We start from the raw sequence: 26,476 nt of genomic DNA on the forward strand, positions 1-26,476 counted from the left end.
CCCAGGGTCCTAGCTTCGCTAGAACTGAAGCTGGGCTCTTCTCCGCTTCCTATTCGAGGAAGTGGCCGATGAATAGACCGCGGTAATTTAGTGGGTTAGTATAAATCTATGGAGCGGCGAGCACTGTTCATTCGCTGCTCCAAGTGATTTCTGCCCTGATATGTCACTCAAACTGCTGGTTAGTAACCATGTTGTCTGTGATTTGCGTATCAACATGTCCATATACGTAATAATGCATGTAATGACAAAACAGTGCCCAAATAGATAAATGTGCTTATGTTCTCATAATGTATCATCTCTCAGAGCGAGCAGTTTCCCTCCCTCAACACCTCAGACTTGTCACCTCCCCCCCTGCTTTTAAAAACCTCTTGTACATCTTTCTCTTCAAACATGCTTTTACCTCTTCTAATTTTCTCTCAATCTCTGTCCACTGGCCTATAGAGTGCCCCAAGGCATCTCTCTGTACTGAGGAGTGCGATGGAAATAAAAACTGTGGTTGAACATTGCAGGTTTACGGTTTCGTAACACTAAAAGAAATGGAAAGTCTTACTTAATTTCATTCCATTCGATGTAACCACTGTTGTCCTTATCCAGCATTTTAAATGCTTTCTGAATTGTTTCATCGTAGTGCTCTGATTTCTTGAAGGTCTGCATATACTCAAAGAATTTGTGGTAGTTAAATGGACCTGTGAAAGCAAGAAGGATCTAAGATGATGACCAAGAACCAAACATCTTGCCCTGGTTGACATTTGAACTAATTGGATCTTATGGTAATGGTAATGTTCTAGTCACCTCTCCCCTCCCCTGCCCCCCGAGTCAATCATTATTACTCTGGATTTAGCAATCTGTAGCCCAGAGTCCAGGTTTTCCTGAGAGAGGCGGGAATGTAGCAGAAAGCCAAAGAGAATAAAAATGGGAGGAAAAGAATCTCTCAAATGATTAAATGTCTGGAATTCTTCTGGAATTGATGAAATTGGAAATTATTCTGGGACTTTTATTATGCTTTCCATTTCTTTGAATATATTTTATTAAGATACAGCAGTTTTAATAAAATGGGCATTGTAAAGATCGCTGCGGGGGATGGGACATATGGTGCGTTACTGATCTTAGCCAGGCTGCTGAGGAGATGCATCCAATTGGAGGAAAGTGCTTGTCAAAATGGAAGAAGACAAAATCAATAGGAAAAGCAATTGTTCATTCACCCCGAAGTAACCAGTTACAGGGTGGGAAGGGGACAAGTAAATTTTATTTTTTTTACAATGGTAAAAAAAGATGATTCGCTATCTTGAAATGTTAAGTATTATGAGACTGGTATTCGTATTTGGGTTAACTCTTCACACGTCATAAGATAGTCATAAATATAAATATAGTCACTAATAAATCCAATAAGGAATTCAGAAGGGATTTCTTTACCCAGAGAGTGTTTAGAATGTAGAGCTCGCTACCACAAGGAGTGGCTGAGGCGAATAACATAGATGCATTTAAGGGGAAACTAGATAAATGCATGAGGGAGAAAGGAATAGAAGAATATGCTGAAAGAGTTAGGTGAAGTAGAGTGGAAGGAGGCTCGTGAGGAGCATAAACGCCAGCATAGACCAGTTGGGCCGAATGGCCTGTTTCTGTGCTGTACATTCTATGTAATTCTACGTGTCAAACCTAGGTATGTGAGTTCCAGTAATTTTTAGAGAATGCTTCAGAGATAGCTCATGACAATCCCATGAATTTCAGGTAAATGGTAACCAGGAGAATAACACGTATTGAGATGTTACAAGATTTGCTGACATTTTTATTAAAGGGCCCACTGTCATGCTGCTAAGGTGACAGGGGTGTCTATTTTACTGAGTGTTCGCAAACAGAGACCTGCAATGTCTGCCTGTTCAGGTGGATGTAAAAGATTCCATGGCACTATTTGAAGGAAAGCAGGGGAGTTCTCCCTGTGACCTGGCTGACCCCTCAACTAACATTGCTAAAACAGATTAACCGTCTTTCATCTCATTGCTGTTTGTGGGACCCTGAGACTGTGGCGTTTGCCCACAAAACAACTGTGATTACATTTCAAAATCAATGAATTGGCTATGAAGTGGTTTGAGACATCCTGAGGATCTGAAAGGTGCTGTAAAAATCCATGTTGTTTTCTTTCTTTCTGATATTGTTACATCTAGACTGTTCTAAATGAAATGTCATTTTAATAGTTTTTTTAAACTAAATTTTTGTTGAAAACCATGTTAAAATAGTTTATACTGCAGCAGATATTTTAGACATGAGTTATTGTATGGTCCATATAGGGATGATTTTGAAAGCCATTTCTGAAACAAAATTAATCTATTATATGGGCTAACTTGAATCTATTTTGGTGTCAGTCTCATCTCTGAATCGGAAAGTTGTGGGTTCAAATCCTACTCACATAATCTAGACTGACACTCCTAGTGCAGTACTGAGGGAGTGCTGCACTGTCGGAGGTGCCGTCTTTCAGATGTGATGTTAAACCGAGGCCCCGTCTGTCCTCTCAGGTAGACCTAAAAGATCCCATGGCACTATTTCGAAGACAAGCAGGGGATTTCACCCCGGTATCCTGGGCCAATATTTATCCCTCAACATCACTAAAAACAGATTATCTGGTCATTGTCACGTTGCTGTTTGTGGGATCTTGCTGTACGCAAATTGGCTGCTGTGTTTCCTACATTACAACAGTGACTGCAATTCAAAAATACTTCATTGGCTGAAAAGTGCTTTGGGAGGTCCTGAGGTCATGAAAGACACTGTATAAATTGTAAGTTCTTTCTTTTTTCTTTCTATTGGGGTTGGTCTAAATTTTGCCAATTCATTTTAGCTCAGGCCTGGGATGACACTCACTGGCTGGTTCAGGTAAGTGCAGTCCCTGGGTTTTATACACACTTTATTTTGGATCAACCATTTGGAAGCTGGAGAAGGAATTGTAACCTGAAGTTTCAGATTTAAATTTGGATTTTCACTCAACTGAACATGTTCATCTTTAGTTCCGCATTCCACGTGATGACAACTACTAACGCAGCGTTTCAATTCACCATGATTAACATCTATTGCGAGGCAGAGTATGATTGAAGCTTTTACCTTTGATCCTCAGTTCACTGGGCATGAGGGAAATATCGTGGTCTGTCAGACTGGTGCCCATAGCATGGGCAACCTGCTTTACATGTACATTGAAATTTGAAGAAGCCATCCTCTCTGATTTGACGGGCTAAAGCAGAAACGAGAGAGAATAATTCAGTAAAATAATAAATAAAATGATAGATAACACAGGTGGGTTGTACAAGTGCAAGTATACAAGCTAATAACTTTAACATTGCATGCCTTGTCGGAAATAAATGAGGCCGACTGGGCCAACCAGCATGTTTAACTCACGTTGGGTACTTTTGATTTAAAATGGCAGTGAAATATAATGATAAAAATCATATAATATTTTAAAGCAAGTTCCAGATGGTTATATAGTCGTGATAAATTGGTATCTCACTTGCCAATATTATTATGTTTGAATCGGAATTTCTGTAGACTCAACTTTAAATAAAAAGTCGATGCTTTATTTCACCTCTCGTACAGTCATTCAATCGGTGACCAGATTAAAGAAAACGCTGATCCAAAAATGCATGTAAATTAATTGGAATTCTGAAGCATGCTGCTGGATGCAATTTGGCAGTGGACTGACTGTGCTCAATGAACTGAGAACCCAAAAACCAGATCATTAGGAGGACTTTATGCCTGGCTCAGAGACTTCTTGCAATAGGAGAGAATGGAAAGTGGTTTAATAAATTGGAATATTATGCTCAGTTAAGGTCCTTAGATCAGGTATACACTTTTGTTGAAAATTTCAACTAGACTTTCACTGAAAAAGTTCGCTGTATTATTTCATGTAAAGAAAAAACACGATGCTGAACTTCAGAAATAAAATTTTGCAAAATAACATTGCGCATGAACTGAGAGGGTGCAAACTTTTACAGAACAACATTCCTTTGAACTCGCTACCACATGGAGTAATTGAGACCAACAGCATCGATGCATTTAATGGGAGGCTAGATAGGTACATGAGGGAGAAAGGAATAGAAGGATATGTTGGTAGGGTTAGATGAAATAGGGGTGGGAGGAAGCTCGGGTGGAGCATAAACACCAGCACATGCCAGTTGGGCCGAATGGCCTGTTTCTGTGCTGTAAATTCTGTTTAATTCTATGTAATATGTAATCCTTTCTGCAACATCATGAAACCCTCAAATTTTGTTGTTTGTATTTGAAGATCCAATTTCCCCCCAAAGAAACACTGAAAAAAAAGCTAGCTATATTTATCTAAATTATAACAACTGTTCTTTGGTTATAACATCTTTAAATTTAAAATACTCTTGAGTTCACAAACTATTGGTAAAATCTCCACTGAGTGAGTCTGCAGCTGCCATCTTGTGTTTCACTAGGAGTACTGACCCAGAGGATGCTGGGACTTTAAAGACAATTTTAACATTGTGTATTTTCTGTCATAATGAAAATGATTGCTTCTATACTGAAGTTTGACATCATACAATTTGATTTAGTTAACAGATTAGTGACTGAACTCTTGAGACTTTACAGGTTGGAGTACATAAGAACATAAGAAATAGGAGCAGGAGTAGGCCATTCAGCCCCTCGAGCCTACTTCGCCATTCAATAAGATCATGGCTGATCTTCGACCTCAACTCCACTTTCCCGCCCGATCTTCATATTCCTTGATTCCCTTAGAGTCCAAAAATCTATCCATCTCAGTCTTGAATATAATCAACGACTGAGCATCCACAGCCCTCTGGGGTAGAGAATTCCAAATATTCATGACCCTCTGAGTGAAGAAATTCCTCCTCATCTCAGTCCTAAATGTCCGACCCCTTATCCTGGGACTGTGTCTCCTAGTTCTAGATTCTCCAGCCAATTGAAACATCCTCTCTGCACCTACCCTGTCCATTCCTCTTAGAATCTTATATGTTTCAATGAGATCACCTCTCATTCTTCTAAACTCCAGAGAGTATCGGCCCAAACTACTCAATCTCTCCTCATAGGACAACCCTCTCATCCCAGGAATTAATCTAATGAACCTTCATTGCACCGCCTCTAAAGCAAGTATATTCTTCCTTAGATAAGGAGACCAAAACTGTACACAGTACTCCAGGTGTGGATTCACCAAAGCCCTATACAATTGCAGCAAGACTTCCTTATTCTTGCACTCCAACCCCCTTGCAATAAAGGCCAACATACCATTTGCCTTCCTAATTGCTTGCTGTACCTGCATGTTAACTTCTTGTGTTTCACGTACAAGGACACCTAAATCCTTCTGAACACCAACATTTAATAGTTTCTCACCATTTAAAAATTATTCCTTTTTTCTATTTTTCCTACCAAAGTGAATAACCTCACATTTCCTCACATTATACTCTGTCTGCCACCTTCTTGCCCACTCACTTAACCTGTCGATATCCCTTTGCAGACTCTTTGCTTCCTCCTCACAGCTTACTTTCCCACCTAGCTTTGTATCATCAGCAAACTTGGATACATTACACTCGGTCCCTTCATCTGAGTCATTAATATAGATTGTAAATAGCTGAGGCCCAAGCACCGATCCCTGCAATACTCCACTAGTTACCACCTGCCAACCTGAAAATGACCCGTTTATTCCTACTCTCTGTTTTCTGTCCGTTAATCAATCCTCAATCCATGCTAATATATTACCCCCAATCCTATGAGCCCCAATCTTGTGTAACAAACTTTTGTGTGGCACCTTACCAAATGCCTTTTGAAAATCCAAATATACTACATCCACTGGTTCCCCTTTATCTACCCTGCTAATTACATCCTCAAAAAACTCTAATAAATTTGTCAAACATGATTTTCCTTTCATAAAACCATGTTGACTCTGCCTAACCATATTATGATTTTTTAAGTGCCCTTTTACTACATCCTTAATAATAGATTCTAGCATTTTCCCTACTACTGATGTCAGGCTAACTGGCCTGTAGTTCCCTGTTTTCTCTCTCCCTCCTTCTTTGAATAACGGGTTTACATTTGCTACCTTCCAATCCACATGGACCGTTCTAGAATATAGGGAATTCTGGAAGATCAGAACCAATGCATCCAATATCTCTGTTTTAAAATCCTAGGATGTAGGCCATCAGGTCAAGGGGATTTGTTGGCTTTTAGTCCCATTAATTTTTCTGAAACTTTTTCATTACTAATCTTAATTACTTTAAGTTCCTCCCTCTCATTAGACTCTCGGTTCCCCACTATTTCTGGTATTTTTTTGTGTCTTCTACTGTGAAGACAGATATAAAATATTTGTGTAAAGTCTCTGCCATTTCCTTATTCCCCATTATAATTTCTGCCGTCTCTGCCTCTAAGGGACCCACATTTACTTTTGCTACTCTCTTCCTTTTTGTATACTTGTAGAAGCTCTTACAATCTGTTTTTATATTTCTTGCTAGTTTAATCTAATATTCAATTTTCTCCCTCTTTATCAATTTCTTGGTCATCCTTTGCTGATTTCTAAAAACCTCCCAATCCTCAGGTTTACTACTCTTTTTGGCAACATTGTTGGCCTTTTCTTTTAATCTAATACTATCCTTAACTCTTCTAGATTCATACAAGACATACAAGATTCTGAGGGGACTTGATAGGGTAGATGCTGAGAGGATGTTACCCCTCATGGGGGAATCTAAAACTAGGGGGCATAGTCTCCGAATAAGGGGTCGCCCGTTTAAGACGGAAATGAGGAGGAATTTCTTCTCCCAGAGGGTCGTCAATCTTTGGAATTCTTTACCCCAAAAAGCTGTGGAGGCTGAGTCATTGAATACATTCAAGGCTGAGTTAGACAATTTTTTGATCAGCAAGGGAGTCAAAGGATATGGGGAAAGGGCGGGAAAGTGGAGTTGAGGTAAAAATCAGATCAGCCATGATCTCATTAAATAGCGGAGCAGGCTCGAGGGGCCGAATGGCCTACTCCTGCTCCTATTTCTTATGGTCTTATGGTCTTATAGTTAGCCACGGTTGGATCACTTTTCCTGTGGAGTTTTTATTCCTCAAGGATGTGTATATTCGTGGGGAATTATGAATTATTTCTTTAAATGTTCACCATTTTTGGTTGATTCGGGTTTTTTCTGTCTGTTCTGCAGCTCTCTGTTCTCTATTCTGCCTCCTTTCTGTGGTTATATGCTGACCAACCTCCCTAATCTGAGAAAGTCTTCTGGAACTCTTGCAACTCTTAAGAGGTAAAATCATCAGAATGATTATGGTTAATTCCTTATCTTTGATAAACTCCATAATCCCACCAACAATGGTATATTTCTTCCTACAGGTATTGTTTCATGTAGTCTATAACAGTGTACATAAAATCATGTGCAGTCTCATGAATTAATATTGACATTATAGATCTAATAATAACTCGGGGTTGTGGGGGGGGGGTGACAGCTTCCAGATCTGTTTTTCCTGATATGCTTCCCCGTTAAGTATATAATAATATTTACTCATATTCTCTTGAAGCAACAGTGGAGCTACACTGTCAAATATATGCAGGTATTATAAAGATCGAGTGAGACTGGTGTGTTTGAGCTCCAACATGATGCACCATGAAATTAGAGACTGTGAGAGGCTAATTGCTTCTCCCAGGTAAGGAGGGACAATTGAACCCTGAGGCAGGGTGAGGCACTCTTCGTCACATCATGGTATCAGAGGGCTGGGAGCGAGCTCATTCAGTGTTTAGCATGAGTGGTCCTTAAGAGAGGGACAAAAAAAATAATAAATTGTTGCTGCTCTCGGTTTCTGATTCCTATGAATTTCATTATTTTTTAAAAATTTTTGGTTTTCTATGTACCTCCAATTCCCCTGCTTCTTTAAGGGCTATGTCTGCCCAGGTGAGGGAGAGCTAACTTAGCGCTACAACTGCACAAGCTTTCGAATGTCCCTTACTGTAAATGAGGATGTGAAACTCTAATTGTGCAGAGATTTGAGATACTGAGACTACTTTCAATAGATTGAGAAGACTAAGAGGAGATTTAATAGACGACTTTTAAAATTGTGATGGATTTTGTTTGGCTGAATAGGGAAAGACTATTTTCTTTTGTTGGGGAGTCATCAATTTAAAATTGTCACTGAGCGAATGGGGAGAGAGGTTGGGAGAGACTTCTTTATGCAGAAATCGTTGGAGCAAGGAACGCTCCCTTTGGTTGAGGCTGAGACCTTTGCGTCTTGTGAATGGAAAAGTGGAGACATAGTTGAAGTAAAGAATGATACAGGGCTATGGGGAGAAAGCAAGGCAATGGGATTGAGGTTGTGGCTTGCACTAGCCAGCGTAGACACAATGGGGGTGATTTTAAACCCCAAGAACGGATGGGTTGGGGGCGGGTGGGAGTTGGGAATAGTTGTTTTTTGGGTCGCGACCACAACCGGGTTTTTCTTCCGGGTTTAACGTCGGCGTGTAAAAGTACAGGCTTCCCGCTGGGAATGCAACGTCCGAAAATTTTGCGGTTGCGACCCAAAAAAGCAACTATTTTCAACTCCCACCCGCCCCCAACCCGCCCGTTCTTGGGGTTTAAAATCACCCCCAATGAGCCAAATGTGCTTTTCCTGTGCTGTAAACTACAATGTGAGCAAGGCAGCACAAACCTTAATAGCACTGACCTAACTCTCCCTCAAGTGTAAAGGTAGTGGTGAACAAAGGCAAGTGAGGAAGACAAACGGGAGAGATCATTCTAAATGTAGTTTTGTATTTTTTTGCTGTGCTTTTGTTGAGACCGTCTTAGAGTGCAAATGTCAAATCTGTTATGGGAGCTCCAAAATTATGGGAAACAAGGAAATTCACTACAAAATCTATTTGCAAATTAGGATGGCCATTAAAATGAACCCCACAACATCAGGCAAAGCCTGAAAAGAAGGAAAAGATCTGCACCTTGTTTGCTCAGCTCTAGACTGGTAGCCAGACTTACTGGCAGTGATGCAGCTGGTTGGCTTCAACTGTATTAATCACATATGGATATGTTTGTTCTGCAGATCAACTTGATTGAAATTTGAGTCAGTAAGCTACACCACTGCCAATATGTCCGGTTGCCAGTAGCTGATGCATAGGCGAAACTAAGAAAGGTTATATCAATAGAAAATGCTGGAAATACTCAGCACGTCAGGCAGCACCTGTGGAGAGAGAAACAGAGTTAACGTTTCAGGTCAATGACCTATCGTCAGAATGTTCTGATGAAAGATCTTCGACCTGAAACATTAACTCTGTTTCTTTCTCCACAGACGCTGCCTGACTTGCTGAGATTTTCCAGCATTTTCTGTTTTAATTTCAGATTTCCAGCATCCGCAGTATTTTGCTTTTGAAGGTTATAGCAATTAACATAGTCACAATTTCTAAGTACCCACCAACATCGGCGTGTGAAACAACAACAACTGCACTAACATAGCAAAACGTCCCGAGGAGCTTCACAGGAGTCTTATCAGGCAAAATTTGACACCGAGCCACATAAGGAGATATTAGGACAGGGTTTGGTCAAAGAAGTAAGTTTTAAGGAGCGTCTTGAAGGAGGGGAGAGAGGGTGAGAGTCGGAGGGGTTAAGGGAAGGGATTCCATAGCTTAGGGCCCAGGCAGCTGAAGGCACGGCCGCCAATGATGGAAATCGGGGATGCACAGAGGTCCGAATAGGAAGAGCACAGAGATCTCGGAGGATTGTAGGGCTGGAGGAGGTTACAGAGATAGGGAGGAGCGAGGCCATAGATGGATTTGAACAAGAGGATGCGAATTGTAAACTTGAGGTGTTGCTGGACTGGGAACCAATGTCAGTGAGCACAGGGGTGATGGGTGAACGGGATTTGGTGCGTGTCAGGGTATGGGCAGCAGAGCTTTGGATGAGCTGAGGTTTATGGAGGGTGGAAGATGGGAGGCTGGCCAGGAGAGCATTGGAATAGTCTACTATAGACATGGCAAATACAGTCACCTGGGAAATAGAAAAACGTGAAAAAGAGTTGAGAAGGAACTCAGTAAACTAATTCTTGCTTTTCTTCATGCCCTTCAGTAAGGCAATAAAAGTTTGTTTCTTTCAATTCTTCAAAGCTACAGTTTCTTCATGTCTCTCTAACTAATGGCTCCCACCTCTTTGATAGCTCCACCTGTAGTACGAGCTCACTGTCTCCTCTATCACTAAAGTTGGCTCCAAGAAGCTCAATTTCATCTTTCATTTTTAAATCCGTCTTTCCCACTCTTTACTCTCTATCTATTCTGTCCAAGCCTCAGCTGGAGTATTGTGTTCAATTCTGGGCACCACACTTTAGGAAGGATGTTAAGGCCTTAGAAAGGATGCAGAAGAGATTTACTAGAATGGTACCAGGAATGAGGGACTTCAGTTATGTGGAGAGACTGGAGAAGCTGGGGTTGTTCTCCTTAGAACAGAGAAGGTTAAGAGGAGATTCGATAGAGGTGTTCAAAATCATGAATGGATTTGATAGAGTAAATAAGGAGAAACTGTTTTCAGTGACAGAAGGGTCAGTAACCAGAGGACACAGATTTAAGGTGATCGGCAAAAGAGCCAGAGGGGAGATGAGGAAACATTTTTTTACACAGCGGGTTGTAACGATCTGGAATGCACTGCTGAAAGGGCGGTGGAAGCAGATTCAATAGTAACTTTCAAAAGGGAATTGAATAAATACTTGAGGGGAGAAAATTTACAGTGCTATGGGGAAAGAGCAGGGGAATAGGACTAATTGGATAGCTCTTTCAAAGAGCCAGCACAGGCACAGTGGGCCGAATGGACTCGTCCTGTGCTATACCTACTATGATATTATGAAGACTTGAAAACTGCTCCCATTTCAAAAAGGGTCTTCTACCACCTCTTTAAGGCTCAGGGACAGAATACAAAAAGAACTTTGTCAACTGATAGGTATTTTCTCTCTTGCCTCTAGCGTCCAAACCTCTCCCTCCATCACACCTTTTCTTTTTCTATTTATCATTATACCACAGTAATCAGTATTCCTCTGAATCTTCTCTTTTTTCCTTCTAAGCTTCAGATATGCTAAACTATCCATGCTTTCTCTTTCTCGTGACCTCACTGAGTTAAGATCATAGTCTTCGACTGTATCTCATTCTTTCTCAGAAGCTCGAAACTGTGGTGCTCATTACCTCCTTCGCTTTTTTTTTTCTTTTCTACGATGTTCAGACTTGTAAAACCCCAAGCTTGGCCCCACCGACTCACTCCTTCCTGATTTACCTTATTTACTCTTTTCCTTTTTTCTACCTTGATGCTGTCCTGCACTATGGGACTGGGCACTTCAATAAACAAAAAGGCAAATTACACATTAGCAGATGAATAGCTCGTAATTCTTGACTGGGTTCAGTGCATGGAAATATTCCACAACATTGGAAGAAACAGTACTCCAGACACAACAAAAGCAAGAAGCAAAAGTAAAGGACAAGTGAATAAAAAGGTCAGCAAATAAGAATGAGTCAAAGTTTACCATCCCAACTTTCAGGATAACCAGAAACAAGAAGCACTGATCTGAGTGTGTCCATAACAGTTGACCCAATTGCAACCATGAACATCCGTGTCCTTGTGCGAAAACATGGGCTAGAAACATTTTGTTAAAAGGTTTATGTTGAAATTGCCCATACTGACACAGCAGCAATTAAGAAGACTCCGGCTGTTGTAAAAGGGGGAAAATTGAAAATTTACTGTCGATGGAACAAAGTTACTGACAGCATGGGATTGATTTTCAAATTGCCGCCTGGACAATCCACTCACGCTGTTAATTAGTCAATGGAAATGAAAATGGTCTGGTTTGTTTAACAGGTGGGTTCTCCCCACCCCCCCCCCCCCCCCGCTGGTTTACTGCCCAATCATCGAAGACACAAATGACCCCTTCTTTACACATGCTTCTCAATCCACATGAGACATTTTGGAGTGGGAGGTAATTACTGCCAATCCCCCCTCAATTTGCATCTGAATTCCACAGGAACAGTAAGTGCTGTCAACCTTCCAGTATTACACCCAAGAGGCCAGCCTCACGTGACCTTAGACGACGAGCGTTAGCAAGCTATTCAAATGTGCGTGCGGGTGTGTATGTGCAAGTACGTAGAGAGGGGGAAGAAAGGGGCCAGCACAGCCAAACCTGATTCTATTGTCACTCGAAATTTACCCATGCGCATTTTCCAGAAGAAGTCACTGGATAATGTGCCAGAGGAAACAGCCTTTCAGCATCTACACTGTCAAGCCCTCTAGGAATTTTATTAATTTCAATGAGGTCACCTCTCATTCTTCTAAACTCCAGAAAATATAGGCCCATTCTACTCAATCTCTCCTCATAGGACAACCCTCTCATCCCAGGAATCAATCTAGTGAACCTTCATTGCGCCCCTTCTAAGTCAAGTATATCCTTCCTTAGGTAAGGAGACCAAAACTGTACACAGTACTCCAGGTGAGGTCTCACCAGAGCCCTATATAATTGCAGCAAGGCCTCCTTATTCTTATATTCCAATCCCCTTGCAATAGTTGCTTGCTGTATCTGCATGTTACCTTTCTGTGATTCGTGTACTAGGATACCCAAATCCCTCTGACTACCAACATTTCTTAGTCTCTCACCTTTTAAAAAATATTCTGCTCTTCTATTCTTCCTACCAAAGTGGATAATTTCACATTTCCCCACATTATACTCCATCTGCCACCTTCTTGCCCACTCACTTAACCTGTCTATATCCCTTTGCAGACACTTTGCGTCCTCCTCAGAGCTTACTTTCCCACCTAGATTTGTATCATCAGCAAACTTGGATACATTACACTCGATCCCCTCCAGTTAACAGACTGTGTAGCCTTAAAAGCACACATAACTATTCTTTAGCAGAATGATAATACACTGTGGCTTACATGGTATAATGCTTCTGCCCTTATAAAACAACACATCTTCTGATTTACCATGAATAGTGCCATGGGAATTTTTTTAGTAATGTAAGAATAATACATCTCGTGTGCATTTCTTGTTTGGCACAATTCAAGTGTTGAATCAAGTTTCACAGTAAGTTGGGTGAAAATACCACAATAAGTTGGAGGATGTATTGCTTTGGGAGAGGCATGTTTCACCATATAATGCAGAACGCATTATTCTGCTGCTCGGGTGAACTGTGTCCCTGTGAGGTCACAAAGTCCAGCTGTTTATCAAACACTGACTGACTGCTGCTCAGTCTGGAAGTCACAAGCCTGGCTTTCTCTTTCTTCATTAAGTGTGTTTGGTAAAGTCACACTGAGATCACAGATTTTGTGGCTGAGATCCTGAGATCGTGAAAGGCATTATGAAAATGCAAGTCTTTCTTTTCTTTTTTTATTTCAAAATCTATGCATTTTACAATAACAATGCTCTTTTATATTTACATTTTGCATGAACATAACAATCTGAACAAGTTTTTAACGAAATTGAGTCCACTTGATAAATGACTAAAGCCACTTTTACACTAGTGTTTGTTTAGGTTGTATTTCAGCAGACTCGTGGCTGAGAGCCTAAACTACTACCATACCAAATCAAGCTCCCTTATCCAGGCAGCAAAATCTTTTTATAGGCCTTTAATCTGCCACTGGGGTAAGAGAGCTAGATTTTGCAGTGTAAACTCCAGGAGCTGGCTCACACTCATTGGTCTCCTGGAATCTGTCCTAAACTAGCAGCAGTATAAAACTAGCTTAAGTTGTTTTTGTGTTGTGCGCACCTTGCTCGCTGCACTTGCTTTCGGCGTGAGGGTCATCTGAACCTCAGAAGTAAACTTGCAATGATTTGCTAAAGCCATTGGTCAGGATGACCTGTTTAATTTTACCGAATCTTCCTGGTTCTTGGCCTTAGCGGATCCGGTCAGGTTTACTTGCAGGTTGCAATTAGTCACGCATGGAGCCAGACCCTCGAGCATGGGTCTTCCCCAGTATAAGAGCAGCTTTAAGAGCCTCCAGAAGATGTCAGGAATTCCCTTGATTTCTATTGAAAATCTAGCATCAGGAGATAGCATGTTGCTGATACAAACATCTATTTGAGGGCTCAACCTAAAATAGTGTTGCCAAGGTTGGACCATTTAAGAGAAAAATGGAATGTATTGACTACAAATCCACTAAAATAATAAAGTTCTGCTATTTCTTTTTTGAAGTGTGAGATACAGAAAGATTTACATTTATTTTTGCACAAAAAAATCACTGCCTGGCACTTTAATACACAAGCTTGATAGGTCTCCAATCTTGTTTCTTGTGTTTGTTCTTAAGATGTACAATGACAACAACAACAAAAATTATATATAATTTTCTGGAAATTGACTGTGGTGTATTGCACAGATACCAAACATGTTGGCCCAGATTTGCAACCGGAAACGGAAATTCGGTGCTGGGGGCTGGAAGTTTGGGTGGAAATCACCAACCCCGATTCCCCATCCATTTTGTGCTGCCCTAAAACTTCTGCCCGACGCTAGCGAAGGTCCCCAATGCCCTTGATTCCTACATGTCAGGAGCCACACAAACAATGGGCTCTAAGACTAAGTTGCAGACTTAGAAGCATGCTGGATCTCCACCCCAACATGGCCTCCCAAAATCAGCATTACACGCAACAGGAGCTCACTTCCTCAATGGTAATAATGCAGGCCATGGAAGTCTGATTGGGGCCCCCCCCCCCCCATAAACCAATTGGCGGATGTGAAGCTTGTTGCACCCACTTCTTCCCAGTCTGCAATTGACATTGTCAGTTTTCTGCATCCATGTGACAGCTAGGACCAATTCCAAAGGGGTGACTATCAAGGCAAAATGCGTGCAAGTTAATAATCAATTTCCATTCCTTTTGAAGATGATCAATGTTCAAAGGGACTAGTATTATTAAAGTGAAGGCTTTTGAGCAGGCTTAGGGCATGGAAAACCTTACCATCGTTGCCATGTTGGTCAATGTGGCAAATTCTAGGTATTTAAGAATGCGATTGTATCAGACAAACTGGGTTTGAGTGTGTGGCGGGGCCGTTGCTGAGTTTGAGATGCATTGAATGGAACTTGCGCAATTTACATCTGCAAGTCATCCCATGAAAACAAATTATATCGATCCATTGTTACACCAGTGATCCTGAGATACTACGCAGTGAAAAAAAACAGTGAGGCCTGTGTAAAAGATAAATGAGCACAAAACAATTTTCTATAGTATATAAATGTAGTACTGCTATAAGGATGTTGTTTTGTTTTATACTTCAATTTTACATAGCACTAGCGAGACAGTGACGCAGAGCTGACGGTATGACTGGGGTTTACTGGGTTCACGTAGCTCAAAGAAGATACTAATCTAAAACAGTTACCTCTGTTATAACAGCAATCTTTATTCCCCAACAAAGTCTCAGTGGAACAATAAACGTTTACAGTGTAGAAGGAGGCCATTCGATCTATCATGTCTGTGGCAGCTCCTTGTTGGAGCAGTCCAAAACTAATCCCACTGTTCCGCTCTCTTCTCGTAGCCTTGTATATTCCTCCGTTTCAAATATTTATCCCATTTCCCCTTAAAAAGATGCATTGGTCTCTGCCTCAGCTACTCCCTGTGAAAAAGCATTCCATGTTTCAACAACTCTCTACCTGAATACATCTCTCGTAACCCCTTTCCTTAGTCTCTTGGTGACCACTTTAAATCAGTGACCCATAATCACTGACTCCCCAACCAGAGGAAATAATTTTTCCCTATTCACGCTATCAAAATCTTTATCATTTTAAAACCTCTATTAAATCTCCTCTCAGGCTTCTCCACTGCAGTGGAAATAGTTCCAGTGTCTCAAATCTCTCCCATCTCTGGCATCATCTGGTCAATTTACACGGTATGCTGTGTCTGACTTTAATGTTCTTTCTATAATGAGGCACCTAAAGCTGCACACAATACTCATACTCTGGCCGAACCATTGCTTTGTGTAAATTTATCACTACCTATTTGCTCTTGTACTCTTTCCCGCTATTTATAAGACCCAAAATACTATTGGCCTTTTCATGGCATTATCTACTTACACTTGCACATTCAAAGAAATGTATTTTTAAACTTCTGGGGGTTGGGGGGAGGGGGGTGAAATTTGTTTTGGGCGGACGGTGGATAGTGAATCGGCCGCCCTGTTTTACACCCCGCCTGATTTTAATTTCCACTGAAGTCAGTGGAAAAGAAAATCGAACAGGGTGTAAAATGGGTGGCCGATTCGCTATCGCACATTTTGAGCTACTGCCCAAGACCAATTTCACCACCCCCCGTGCCCCCCCACCCCTCTCAGGTCTTTTCGTTTATCTACATCCTTCAGCATCTTTCCATTGAACATATATTTCCATTCCTTGTTTTTCTTCCCAAAATGTATTACCTCACACTTGTCCACTTTAAGTTGCATCTGGCCGTTCCGCTAAACCTGTCTGTCCTCTTTCATGATCTGTTTTTGCTGTTTGCCACTTTTGTGTCACCAGCAAGTTTCGATATCATTCTCCCTATGTCCAAGTCCATATCATCTATTTGTATTGGAAGCAGTACTGACCCGCGGGGTGACCCATTTCTAACCTTTCTCCAAACTCAGCCGTTAACCCCAACCCTTTCTTTTCTGTCTGTCAATAAACTTTCTAACCATGCTGCTACATTTCCTCCAATACCAGATATCTTTCCACGTCAAATGTAAATGATAGATTTTTAAACTACTAATCAGCATTCCTAAGTTGCCAACCAATTGCAAAATTAATGTGCAGAAATCAATAATATTGCAAACACCGTTGAGTCATACCAGACAATAAGGGTACTTTTGTACCATTTTGATATTTGACCTTTGTTCTGCGTGTGTTGTCAGGGGGGGCTTGAAATTCAGGACATCAAATACAACAATAACTTGCATTTCTAAAGTGCTCCTCACCTGCAGAAAATTGGTTGAGTCCTTTACAAAATTGGATAGTTACCAAGAGGGAGAGAGGTTGAGGTGGGAGAGTGGGGGGTGGGGGGCGGTGTAAAGCACAGTAATAGTGAAGCTTTTTTCGGAGGTTTTTGAAAGCAAAGTGGGAAATTGTAAAGCAAGGGAATCTAGGAAGGCAATTCCAGAGAGCAAGACTTGCCAGTGGGGAAGAAAAGGAAGCAAGAAGCAAAGAGTAAGCCCAGTGTCTGAAGAGCGGAGAACGTAAATCTGGAGGGTGAAACAAGACCATAGCGGAATCTGAAAGGGATGACAAGGATCTTAAAATTAGTTGTCTAGGTTAAAGGGAGTCAATGGAACTTGGCAGGGACAGGGGCAGTGGGAGCTGAGACTTACTGCGAGTGAGGAGGCAGGTTGTGGCATCCTCACTGAGTTGCAATCTGTGGAGACGAGCAGATTGGGGAGGAGAGCATTGAAGAAATTGAACTTTTGGGTGATAAAGGCATGGGTTAGGGTTTTAGCACCAGTGGAGTAGAGGTAGGGAAGGAAACAGGCAGTGCTACAGAGGTGGAAGAAAATTGGTCTTGGTAATGGATGAAATGTGAGAAAGGAAGTTGAGTTTGGGGTTAAGCACATTAAATGTTAGAAGCCAGCAAGCCATCATATGGAGATTATTAAGGTCCAGCAAATATATTATCGGATTTCCGTGCTGAAGCCAGGGGGGAAGGGATGGTGGGTGCCAAGATTTGATGAACTTTAGTAATGTTGTGATTTGGTCTGCACATCTGTTAACTGGGCTATTGGAGAGGTGGCCTGATGGATTGTCATGAAAAACTTACATTTCTATTGTGCAATAGGTAGCAGAAATATTGAAGGTACAGAAGTTCATTCTCAGCTTATTACATAATGGTTATTAATCTATTGCTTAATTAAAATTGCATCATCTACTGGGACCCACTAAATGGCAAGGGAGTGTTGAAAGCAAAATGCACATTCTTTCGTGAAGAATAAAACTGCAGGTGCCGAAATAAAATAAAATGCTGGAAACTAACAGACAGACTCTTGACAAAGGACCTTTACCCAAAGCGAGACTTTTCTTTGCTCTTTTCAGATACTGATGGACCTCATGTTTGTTCAAGTATTTTATCATTTCATTTCATTCTTTTGTAAAACTGAACTCTGTATCAGGGAGATACCAAACTCAATGAACATTGGACATTCTTAAAAAAAACACAGACACACAGGGGGCAACTTTAACCTAACCTGCCTGTTGGGAAACTGATGACATCGGGTGCAAAGCCAGTTTTACACCCCGCCTGGTTTCACTCTCCATTGAAGTCAACTAGGAGCAATTTCCCATGGGCGTCCCGCATGGCGAGTTAGGTTAAAACAACCCTCACAGATGTGAAATATGAATACCATATAGAAACTGTAATAAAAGACAGAGAACTCTAGAATAAAATGATACTGCTTGCATATCGAAGCTGGCAGATTTTGTAACTGAAACCACATTGCAGTCACCTATTTTAGGACTGATTCCTTCTTGCCGGATCACTACAAAGTGCAGCTGCTGGGGTTTCCTAATGTTGCTCCCCTGGGACAGTTAGATTTACCAAAATCTACTTGCTGATTAAAAACACATGATGGGGTGGCAAGCAGACAAAATACTTAAATGCTCCCAAAAGAATAACCACTTAAGCATTACGAAAGAATCTGACAATCAAGTTTCTGTTTATGAACGCATCTTTCATTGCATGGTTTTATGTTACAGTATTTTAAAATCAGATAGGAGGACCAGCATTTTAATTGCTTTTATTTATATAATTTGAGCAAATGGTTTACTTAATGTCTCATTTAGTCTTCAGTATCTTCCTCCCATCGTTTGAATTCTACCTTCGACTGACATAAACGCATTCAGTTTATTCAGTTGCTATTTTAACTGCATAATGAATTTGAAGAGGAAAAAATAGGTTTGGGGTGAAGTGAACGAAGTGAGACTGAATTCCGTAAACAATTGATGTAATGAAAATAAGATAATAAGCACTGAAGTTAAACTATGATATTTTTAGCACACCGGTTAATACATTAATGCAAATATTTGTTTTTATTATTTTAATGTTGTTGTTAACCCATTTAAAATATCTGGGATATTGACTGGGTTAAATAGCGCAAACAGGAATTTATGCGAATACCTTAACAGGTGCACTAACAATAACAGACAAAGAAAATTAAACCTATAAATTGGTCATCTTCTGCTTTTAGAGGAAGCTAATGGCTCAGATACAGTTTTTCAGAATGTTCAGTATGTTTAAAATCTTTCCTTGTGAGTTATCATGCAAACAATTTTTATAAACTAGATATCCTAGACTTTGCTAGTCAGACTGAACAAATATAAATTTTAAGAGTAAACTCACCACTGACAAGAGTTCCTAAATCCTTGTATCCAGACTCTCTCCACTGTCTGTTGTTCTTTGGGTTTATATATCATTTTGTCTGGCTATTTAAAGCAAACTGCATGTCAGACGCAGACCTGCTTTATTCTTCTGAGAATTGACAAGTATTTCTAACTTGTCAGGTCTCGCTTCATGCATTGCCAGTTTCAAAACATGTTAAACACATCTTTCCTTTCATTAACTTTCACTTTGATTTTAAATTTCAAGTAACTTTTTACATACAAAAATCTTAATGATGCTGCAACTGAACATATCATTAATAAAAGGGTGGCTGTGATAACGGGGTGGACTAAGAAAAATTGCCATTTTGGCTGCACTTATATTGCAGCCAATTATCCAAGAGGATATCTGCTGGTTGCAATGTACGGCCAGCAGTCCCTTGTTATAAAGCACATTGGCTTTGGTCTGACTGGCACCCAGGTGCAGTGACATTGAAGCTGGGTCCGCGGCAGAGCTCCACGCCCTTAATGCTGGAGAACATGGCTGGGAGCATCCGCTCTGTCCTAACATTAAAAACATTCCAGGAGGTCAAACGGACCACCTGGGATTTCAGCTTCACACCAGGCTGGAGTTATACCACAGCTGGTCCAAACCTGTAGCAGTGTGAGGTGGCCCCTTGGTAAGTTCTCACATTGTTTGGCTTTAGTGTGCTTAGCCGCTGGACTGGGACTTGACATCTATATTACATTGTTACTTTTCACATCAATGCATACCTGAAATTCATATTGATCCCAAAGTATGAGTAGGGTAGTACCATCGCCACTGAGTGTTCACATTTACTCTATTCAATCAAATATGGCAATTCATATTAATGTACCATTGTGTTTACCAACTGCTCATATTTTTAATGAGAACATGGGCAAAGGGCTAAGATCCCCAGTGCAGGACATTACAAAGATCGAAAAGTGTATCAGGGTCCATAAGTCCCCTAAGCCGGAATCTCCACTAATCAATTGCTTTCCTGATGGTGTCTTGTGCCCATCAGTTCACTCAGCATGTGAAAGAGAAAGAAAGGATAACATTTTTGGATGTGACACTTTATCGGGACTGATTAACCTTGACTTGCTGGAGTAGATCTTGACTTCAGTGGCAATAGAAATGGGGAGACATGTTTTACACTATCACACAAGTTCTACCCCGTTGTATGGACTTCCAATGCTTTCTCTTTTCAGTTCAGATTTCCAACATTTACAATTTCTTTTCCTTTATATCTGATCCAAATCTATGGCATTTTGAGTGTTTTCCAGCATTTTCTGTTTTTATTTCAGATTTCCAGCATCCTCAGTACTTTGCTTTTGTTCTATTGTTTCAGGTGTTGGAAAATGCTTCTTGATTGTAAATCCCTTTGAGCAATACACTGTACTGATAACCCCTGAACTAATAGTTGTTTTGGATGGTGTCAGCCGTGGCTCAATGTTAGCACTCTCGCCTCTGAGCCAGAAGGTTGTGGGTTCATGTCCCACTCCAAAGACATAAGTATATAAGCTAGGTTGACACTCCAGTGGCAGTACTGAGGGAATGCTGTGCTGTCGGAGGTGCCTTCTTTCAGAAGAGATGTTAAAACGAGGCCCTGACTGCCCTCTCAGGTGGGTGTAAAAGACCCCACGGCACTATTTCGAAGAAGAGCAAGAGAGTTCTCCCTGGTGTCCTGGCCAATATTGATCCCTCAACCAACATCACTAAAAACAGATTATCTGGTCATTATCTCATTGCTGTTTGTGGGACCTTGCTGTGTGCAAATTAGCTGCCACATTTCCTACATTACAACAGTGACTATGCTTCAAAATAGTGCTTCATTGGCTGTAAAGCACTTTGGGACATCCTCAGGTCATGAAAGGCGCTATACAAATGCAAGCTCTTTCTTTCATATTCATGAGATGAGTCTCTGGGAAGTTGGAATCATTCTGATTAGATCTTTGAATACATTTCATATTATTTTCTGTTGGGGTAGATTGTTGTCTCCAACCTGCAGCCTGGGTGGTAATCTGGCAGAGAAGATTGATTGCCCATTATAGAACCTGCCTGATTTTCATTCCATTGATTTCAGATTACCACCCAGGCGGTGACAATGAAAATCTACCCCATTGTGTCAGACCTTGTACAGTGAAAAATTTCAGGTTAAGAACAATTATGGCATATATGTTGTTCACATAAATCACCCCTAAATAATGGGACGGATTCACATTTTGATTATTTATTTATAAAATATAACATAATGAGAAAAATTGGGCCACCATGTAAACACATGGGAACTACTTCAGGATCCATTGATAACATCATATTCTACTTATACCAAGAGAGCCACATTTGTAAAAATGATCCCATTGATCGCCATGTAAAAATCAGCATCAGCTCCTTTATGTAGACATCAGCACTATGCAAATCGTCATTCCTGTAGAGTTTTGATGCCTGAAAATCAAGGCTAGGTGTTCGCTCATTCCGTTCTTAGTCAATATGGGAAAATTCCACCTGCATATCTTTATCCCAGGAATCGTCCTTTGACTGCCAACAGCTTCTTTTAGGGTTAGAAACTCTGCACTGCAGTAGTTATTATGTGAAGTCTAAAGGACATCTAGTGGCACAAAGGTTAAGCAGCAGAATAATGAGAAATCCGAAGCCTGTATTTTCCTGCGCCTGGTTTTGCAATATCTTTTCCCTACCATACAAGGCCATTCCCTTGATGTTACCACACAGGCAGTGATGGCCATTCTGTTTAAATGAACAGAATAATGTAACTGTGGACACGTCAGTAGTATCACTGCCTACACCTGATTTTGCTGGTTTCAGGAATCAACAGATAGCACGGGGCAGCCTACAAGACAACGCCGTGAATTTCTATATCCCAACAGTTTTTCTTTTTTGTTCGATTCTTCCACAGTGTGGGGAAGATTCCCTTTATGCACCACACGTAGCAAAATTATAAAGAATTTTATAAAGAATGTTTTGTGAATTCACTAGACATAACCACAAAAGGAAATCTTCCTGCTTAAATCGGTTGTACATTGGAGCCTGGTTTCATAGCATCCTAGAATCATAGAATGATACAGCACAGAAGGAGGCCATTCAGCCCATCGTGTCTGTGCTGGCTCTTTGAAAGAGCTATCCAATTAGTCCCATTCCCTTGCCCGTTCCCCATGGCCCTGCAAATTTTTCGCCTTCAAGTATTTATCCAATTCCATTTTGAAAGTCATTATTGAATCTGCTTCCACCACCCTTTCAGGCAGCGCATTCCAGATCATTACAACTCACTGCGTAAATAAATTTCTCCTCTTTTGCCAGTTACCTTAAATCACTGTTTAAAAGGCGCTGTCGAGTTGATTCTGCAAGGAGTGACGTTGGGGAGAGCACATCTCTGGGAAATGGTGTGTGGGCAACCTGTGATTCTTTTCACCTATTGAGAGGAATGAATGGAAAGTCATGGCCTGTGCACCTGCGATTTTCCAAAATATGCTCTCTGTTGCCGTCATTTCCTGCTGGGAGCAGTGGATGACAGAATCACGCCTTATATTCTATATTTGGACCACAGATGGTGTTAAAAAAAATGAGTTGGTTTCTTAAAGAGGCAAGAGATGGTGCAGGAATATGGGCTTAATGGAATTCAATCTGAATTAAGTCAATCTGCGCTCCTTTATATGTCATCTTGGCTCAGCTAGCATTACTGTGACCTCTGGGCATGAAGGTTGTGGGCTTGAGTCTCATACCAAGATTTGAGCTCATAATCTAAGTTGACTCTAGTGCCGTACTGAGGGATTCCATTGCAGTACTACAGTGTCAGAATGCTATTCTTTAGATCAGACGATAAACTGAAACCCTACCTTCCCTTACAGATGATTCAGGTGAAGATCCCAGAAGAGAAAATGTGCTCCAGAACTAGCCGCACCTCCAGCCAAGCTGTTCCAGTACAGCTACAACACTGGCATCTACCCGACAATGTGGAAAATTGCCCAGGTATGTCCTGTCCACAAAAAGCAGGATAAATCCAATCCAACCAATTACCGCCCCATCAGTCTACTCTCAATCATCAGCAAAATGATGGAAGGTGTCGTTGACAATGCTATCAAGCGGCACTTACTCACCAATAACCTGCTCACTGATGCACAGTTTGGGTTCCGCCAGGACCACTCGGCTCCAGACCTCATTACAGCCTTGGTCCAAACATGGACAAAAGAGCTTAATTCCAGAGGTGAGGTGAGAGTGACTGCCCTTGACATCAAGGCAGCATTTGACCGAGTGAGGCACCAAGGAGCCCTAGTGAAATTGAAGTCAATGGGAATCAGGAGGAAAACTCTCCAGTGGCTGGAGTCATACCGAGCACAAAGGAAGATGGTAGTGGTTGTTGGAGGCCAATCATCTCAGCCCCAGGACATTGCTGCAGGAGTTCCTCAGGGCAGTGTCCTAGGCCCAATCATCTTCAGTTGCTTCATCAATGACCTTCCCTCCATCATAAGGCCAGAAATGGGGATGTTCGCTGATGATTGCGCAATGTTCAGTTCCATTTGCAACCCCTCAGATAATGAAGCAGTCTGAGCCTGCATGCAGCAAGACCTGGACAACATCCAGGCTTGGGCTGATAAGTGGCAAGTAACATTCGCGCCAGACAAGTGCCAGGCAATGACCATCTCCAACAAGAAAGAGTCTAACCACCTCCCCTTGACATTCAACGGCATTACCATCGCCGAATCCTCCACCATCAACATCCTGGGGGTCACCATTGACCAGAAACTTAACTGGACCAGCCATATAAATAATGTGGCTACAAGAGCAAGTCAGAGGCTGGGTATTCTGCTGTGAGTGGTTCACCTCCTCACTCCCCAAAGCCTTTCCACCATCTACAAGGCACAAGTCAGGAGTATGATGGAATACTCTCCACTTGCCTGGATGAGTGCAGCTCCAACAACACTCAAGAAGCTCGACACCATCCAGGACAAAGCGGCCCACTTGATTGGCACCCCATCCACCACCCTAAACATTCACTCCCTTCACCACCGGCGCACTGTGGCTGCAGTGTGTACCATCCACAGGATGCACTGTAGCAACTCGCCAAGGCTTCTTCGACAGCACCTCCCAAACCCGCGACCTCTACCACCTAGAAGGACAAGAGCAGCAGGCACATGGGAACAACACCACCTGCACGTTCCCCTCCAAGTCACACACCATCCTAACTTGGAAATATATCGCCGTTCCTTCATCGTCGCTGGGTCAAAATCCTGGAACTCCCTTCCTAACAGCACTGTGGGAGAACCTTCACCACACGGACTGCAGTGGTTCAAGAAGGCGGCTCACCACCACCTTCTCAAGAGCAATTAGGGATGGGCAATAAATGCTGGCCTTGCCAGCGACGCCCACATCCCATGAATGAATTTAAAAAAAACTGAGATAGCTGCTTGGGTTTGGCAAGTTCACCTCCGGTGTTATTGGGCCCGATGTTAGCAGGGCTGCGGGTTCTTGGCGGGGGGGCTATCGGGCGCGTGGGTAACGCGCCCGGTGAAATTAGTCAGTTTCCTGCGCGATCGTAGCAGACAATTCACTAATTGGAGCCACTTACCTGCTCCTCCGGGTTCCCCACTGCTGATCTGCGCGTCGGGCGGGCTGCGCATGCGCAGTATGATCTGTCAGCTGGAGGAGCTCTATTTAAAGGGGCAGTCCTCCACTGATTGATGCTGCAACAAATAGAAAAAATTACAGCATGGAGCAGCCCAGGGGGAAGGCTGCTTCCAGTTTAATGATGCCTCACTCCAGGTATCAATACATGGGGTGAGGAGGAGGGGAGGACAGAGATCTTCCTCCCGGCGGGCGGGAGGAAGCGGCCTGCCTCTGCCACCAGGAAGGCCTGGCTCGAGGTGGCAGAGGAGGTCACCAGCGCCACCAACATATCGCCCAACTGCATACAGTGCAGGAGGTGCTCCAATGATCTCAGTAGGTCAGCCAAAGTGAGTACACGTAGTCTTTCCCCTACACTCCGTCTGCCACATCACTGCCCCCACCCCACTTCTCCTTCTGCACTGCCAACACTACTCTGTCACATCACCCCTCATACCCACTCAAACCTCATCTTACCTGCACCTACTCACCTCGCCAGTACTCATCCCGCCACTACCACTCAACCCAATCCTCATACAATCTCATGGCTCTATCTCATGCTCACCCTCTCGTGCATCTCTTTCACGGCCAGCCTCACTCAACCTGCCACTACCTGTGCTGCAGCCACAGGGCATGCATCACATATGTGTAGTAGGAAGCGTAAGGCAAAGGTGTCGTGAGCATGAAGGGGATGCACAAGGGTGTTTGAGGGTTTGTCATGGGTGTTACTTATATTGAATTTCTGACCAACTCACATTACATATTATATTGGCACCACTACTGCCATGTCTTCGCGAATCCTGTCTGGTTTGTGCAATAATGCCCGCTCCTGGGTATCACTATGAGGACCCACAACTGATGCCACCCATTGTGTCACTGCAGAGTGGGTGTAGGTGTATTTGCAGGGCTCTTCTGCGCAGACGACTGGGAGACATCGGCGATGTCCCCGGTTGCACCCTGGAAGGATGCGGAGGAGAAGTTGTTGAGGGCAGTGGTGACTTTGACAGCGACAGGTAAGAAGATGGTGCTGGGGCCAGCCAGGAGCAGCTCGGCATGAAAGAGGCTGCAGATGTCCACGACTACATGTCGAGTGACTCTGAGCCTCCGTGTGCACTGCTGCTCAGAGAGGTCCAGGAGGCTGAGCCTCGGTCTGTGGACCCTGTGGCGAGGGTAGTGCCCTCTGCGACGCATCTCTCTCTGTGGTAGCCCTCCCTCCTGCTGTGCAGGTGGATGTGTCACAGCACTCTGTTGTGGAGCTCCACGTGTCAGAGGTGGACGGCGTGGATGGCGAGGCTGGTGAGGCTGGTGATGCTGTTCGCCCTCCGAGGAGGTCATGACTGCAGCTATGGCGGCCCCCATCCGCAAGATGTACATCTGAGGGGGTCCGTAAGGTAGGTACATGTCTCTGGACCCCGGGGTAAGTGTGCAAGTTGGTGACTTTGACTGTCAGGAGGAGGGTGGTGGAGGCCAAACTTTGTCCCAAGTGACAGAGTGGCCTCCTGCAATGAGTGAAGGTCGCCCCCCCCCACCTGTCAAATGGACCTTTGCAGCTGCCACAGGTTGACAGCTGCAA

The 26,476-nt window shown here is 42.5% G+C and overlaps 1 protein-coding gene across 1 annotated transcript in view; it reads right to left on the minus strand.

The window, feature by feature from the left end:
* LOC137341363 (parvalbumin-like EF-hand-containing protein) overlaps positions 1-19,333 on the minus strand; it is a 30,772-nt gene extending 11,439 nt beyond the window's left edge. Inside the window, exons 1-3 of the mRNA XM_068004486.1 lie at positions 19,285-19,333; positions 3,091-3,217; positions 551-686 (exon numbers count right to left, since the gene is read on the minus strand). Coding sequence (XP_067860587.1) covers positions 551-686; positions 3,091-3,199 — 245 coding nt within the window. The 5' untranslated portion in view covers positions 3,200-3,217; positions 19,285-19,333. The remainder of the gene's footprint in view (positions 1-550; positions 687-3,090; positions 3,218-19,284) is intronic.
* Between the last annotated feature and the right edge of the window lie 7,143 nt (positions 19,334-26,476).

Source organism: Heptranchias perlo, chromosome 23 (genome assembly GCF_035084215.1).
Source record: "Heptranchias perlo isolate sHepPer1 chromosome 23, sHepPer1.hap1, whole genome shotgun sequence".
In the NCBI taxonomy this organism is placed as follows: domain Eukaryota; kingdom Metazoa; phylum Chordata; class Chondrichthyes; order Hexanchiformes; family Hexanchidae; genus Heptranchias; species Heptranchias perlo.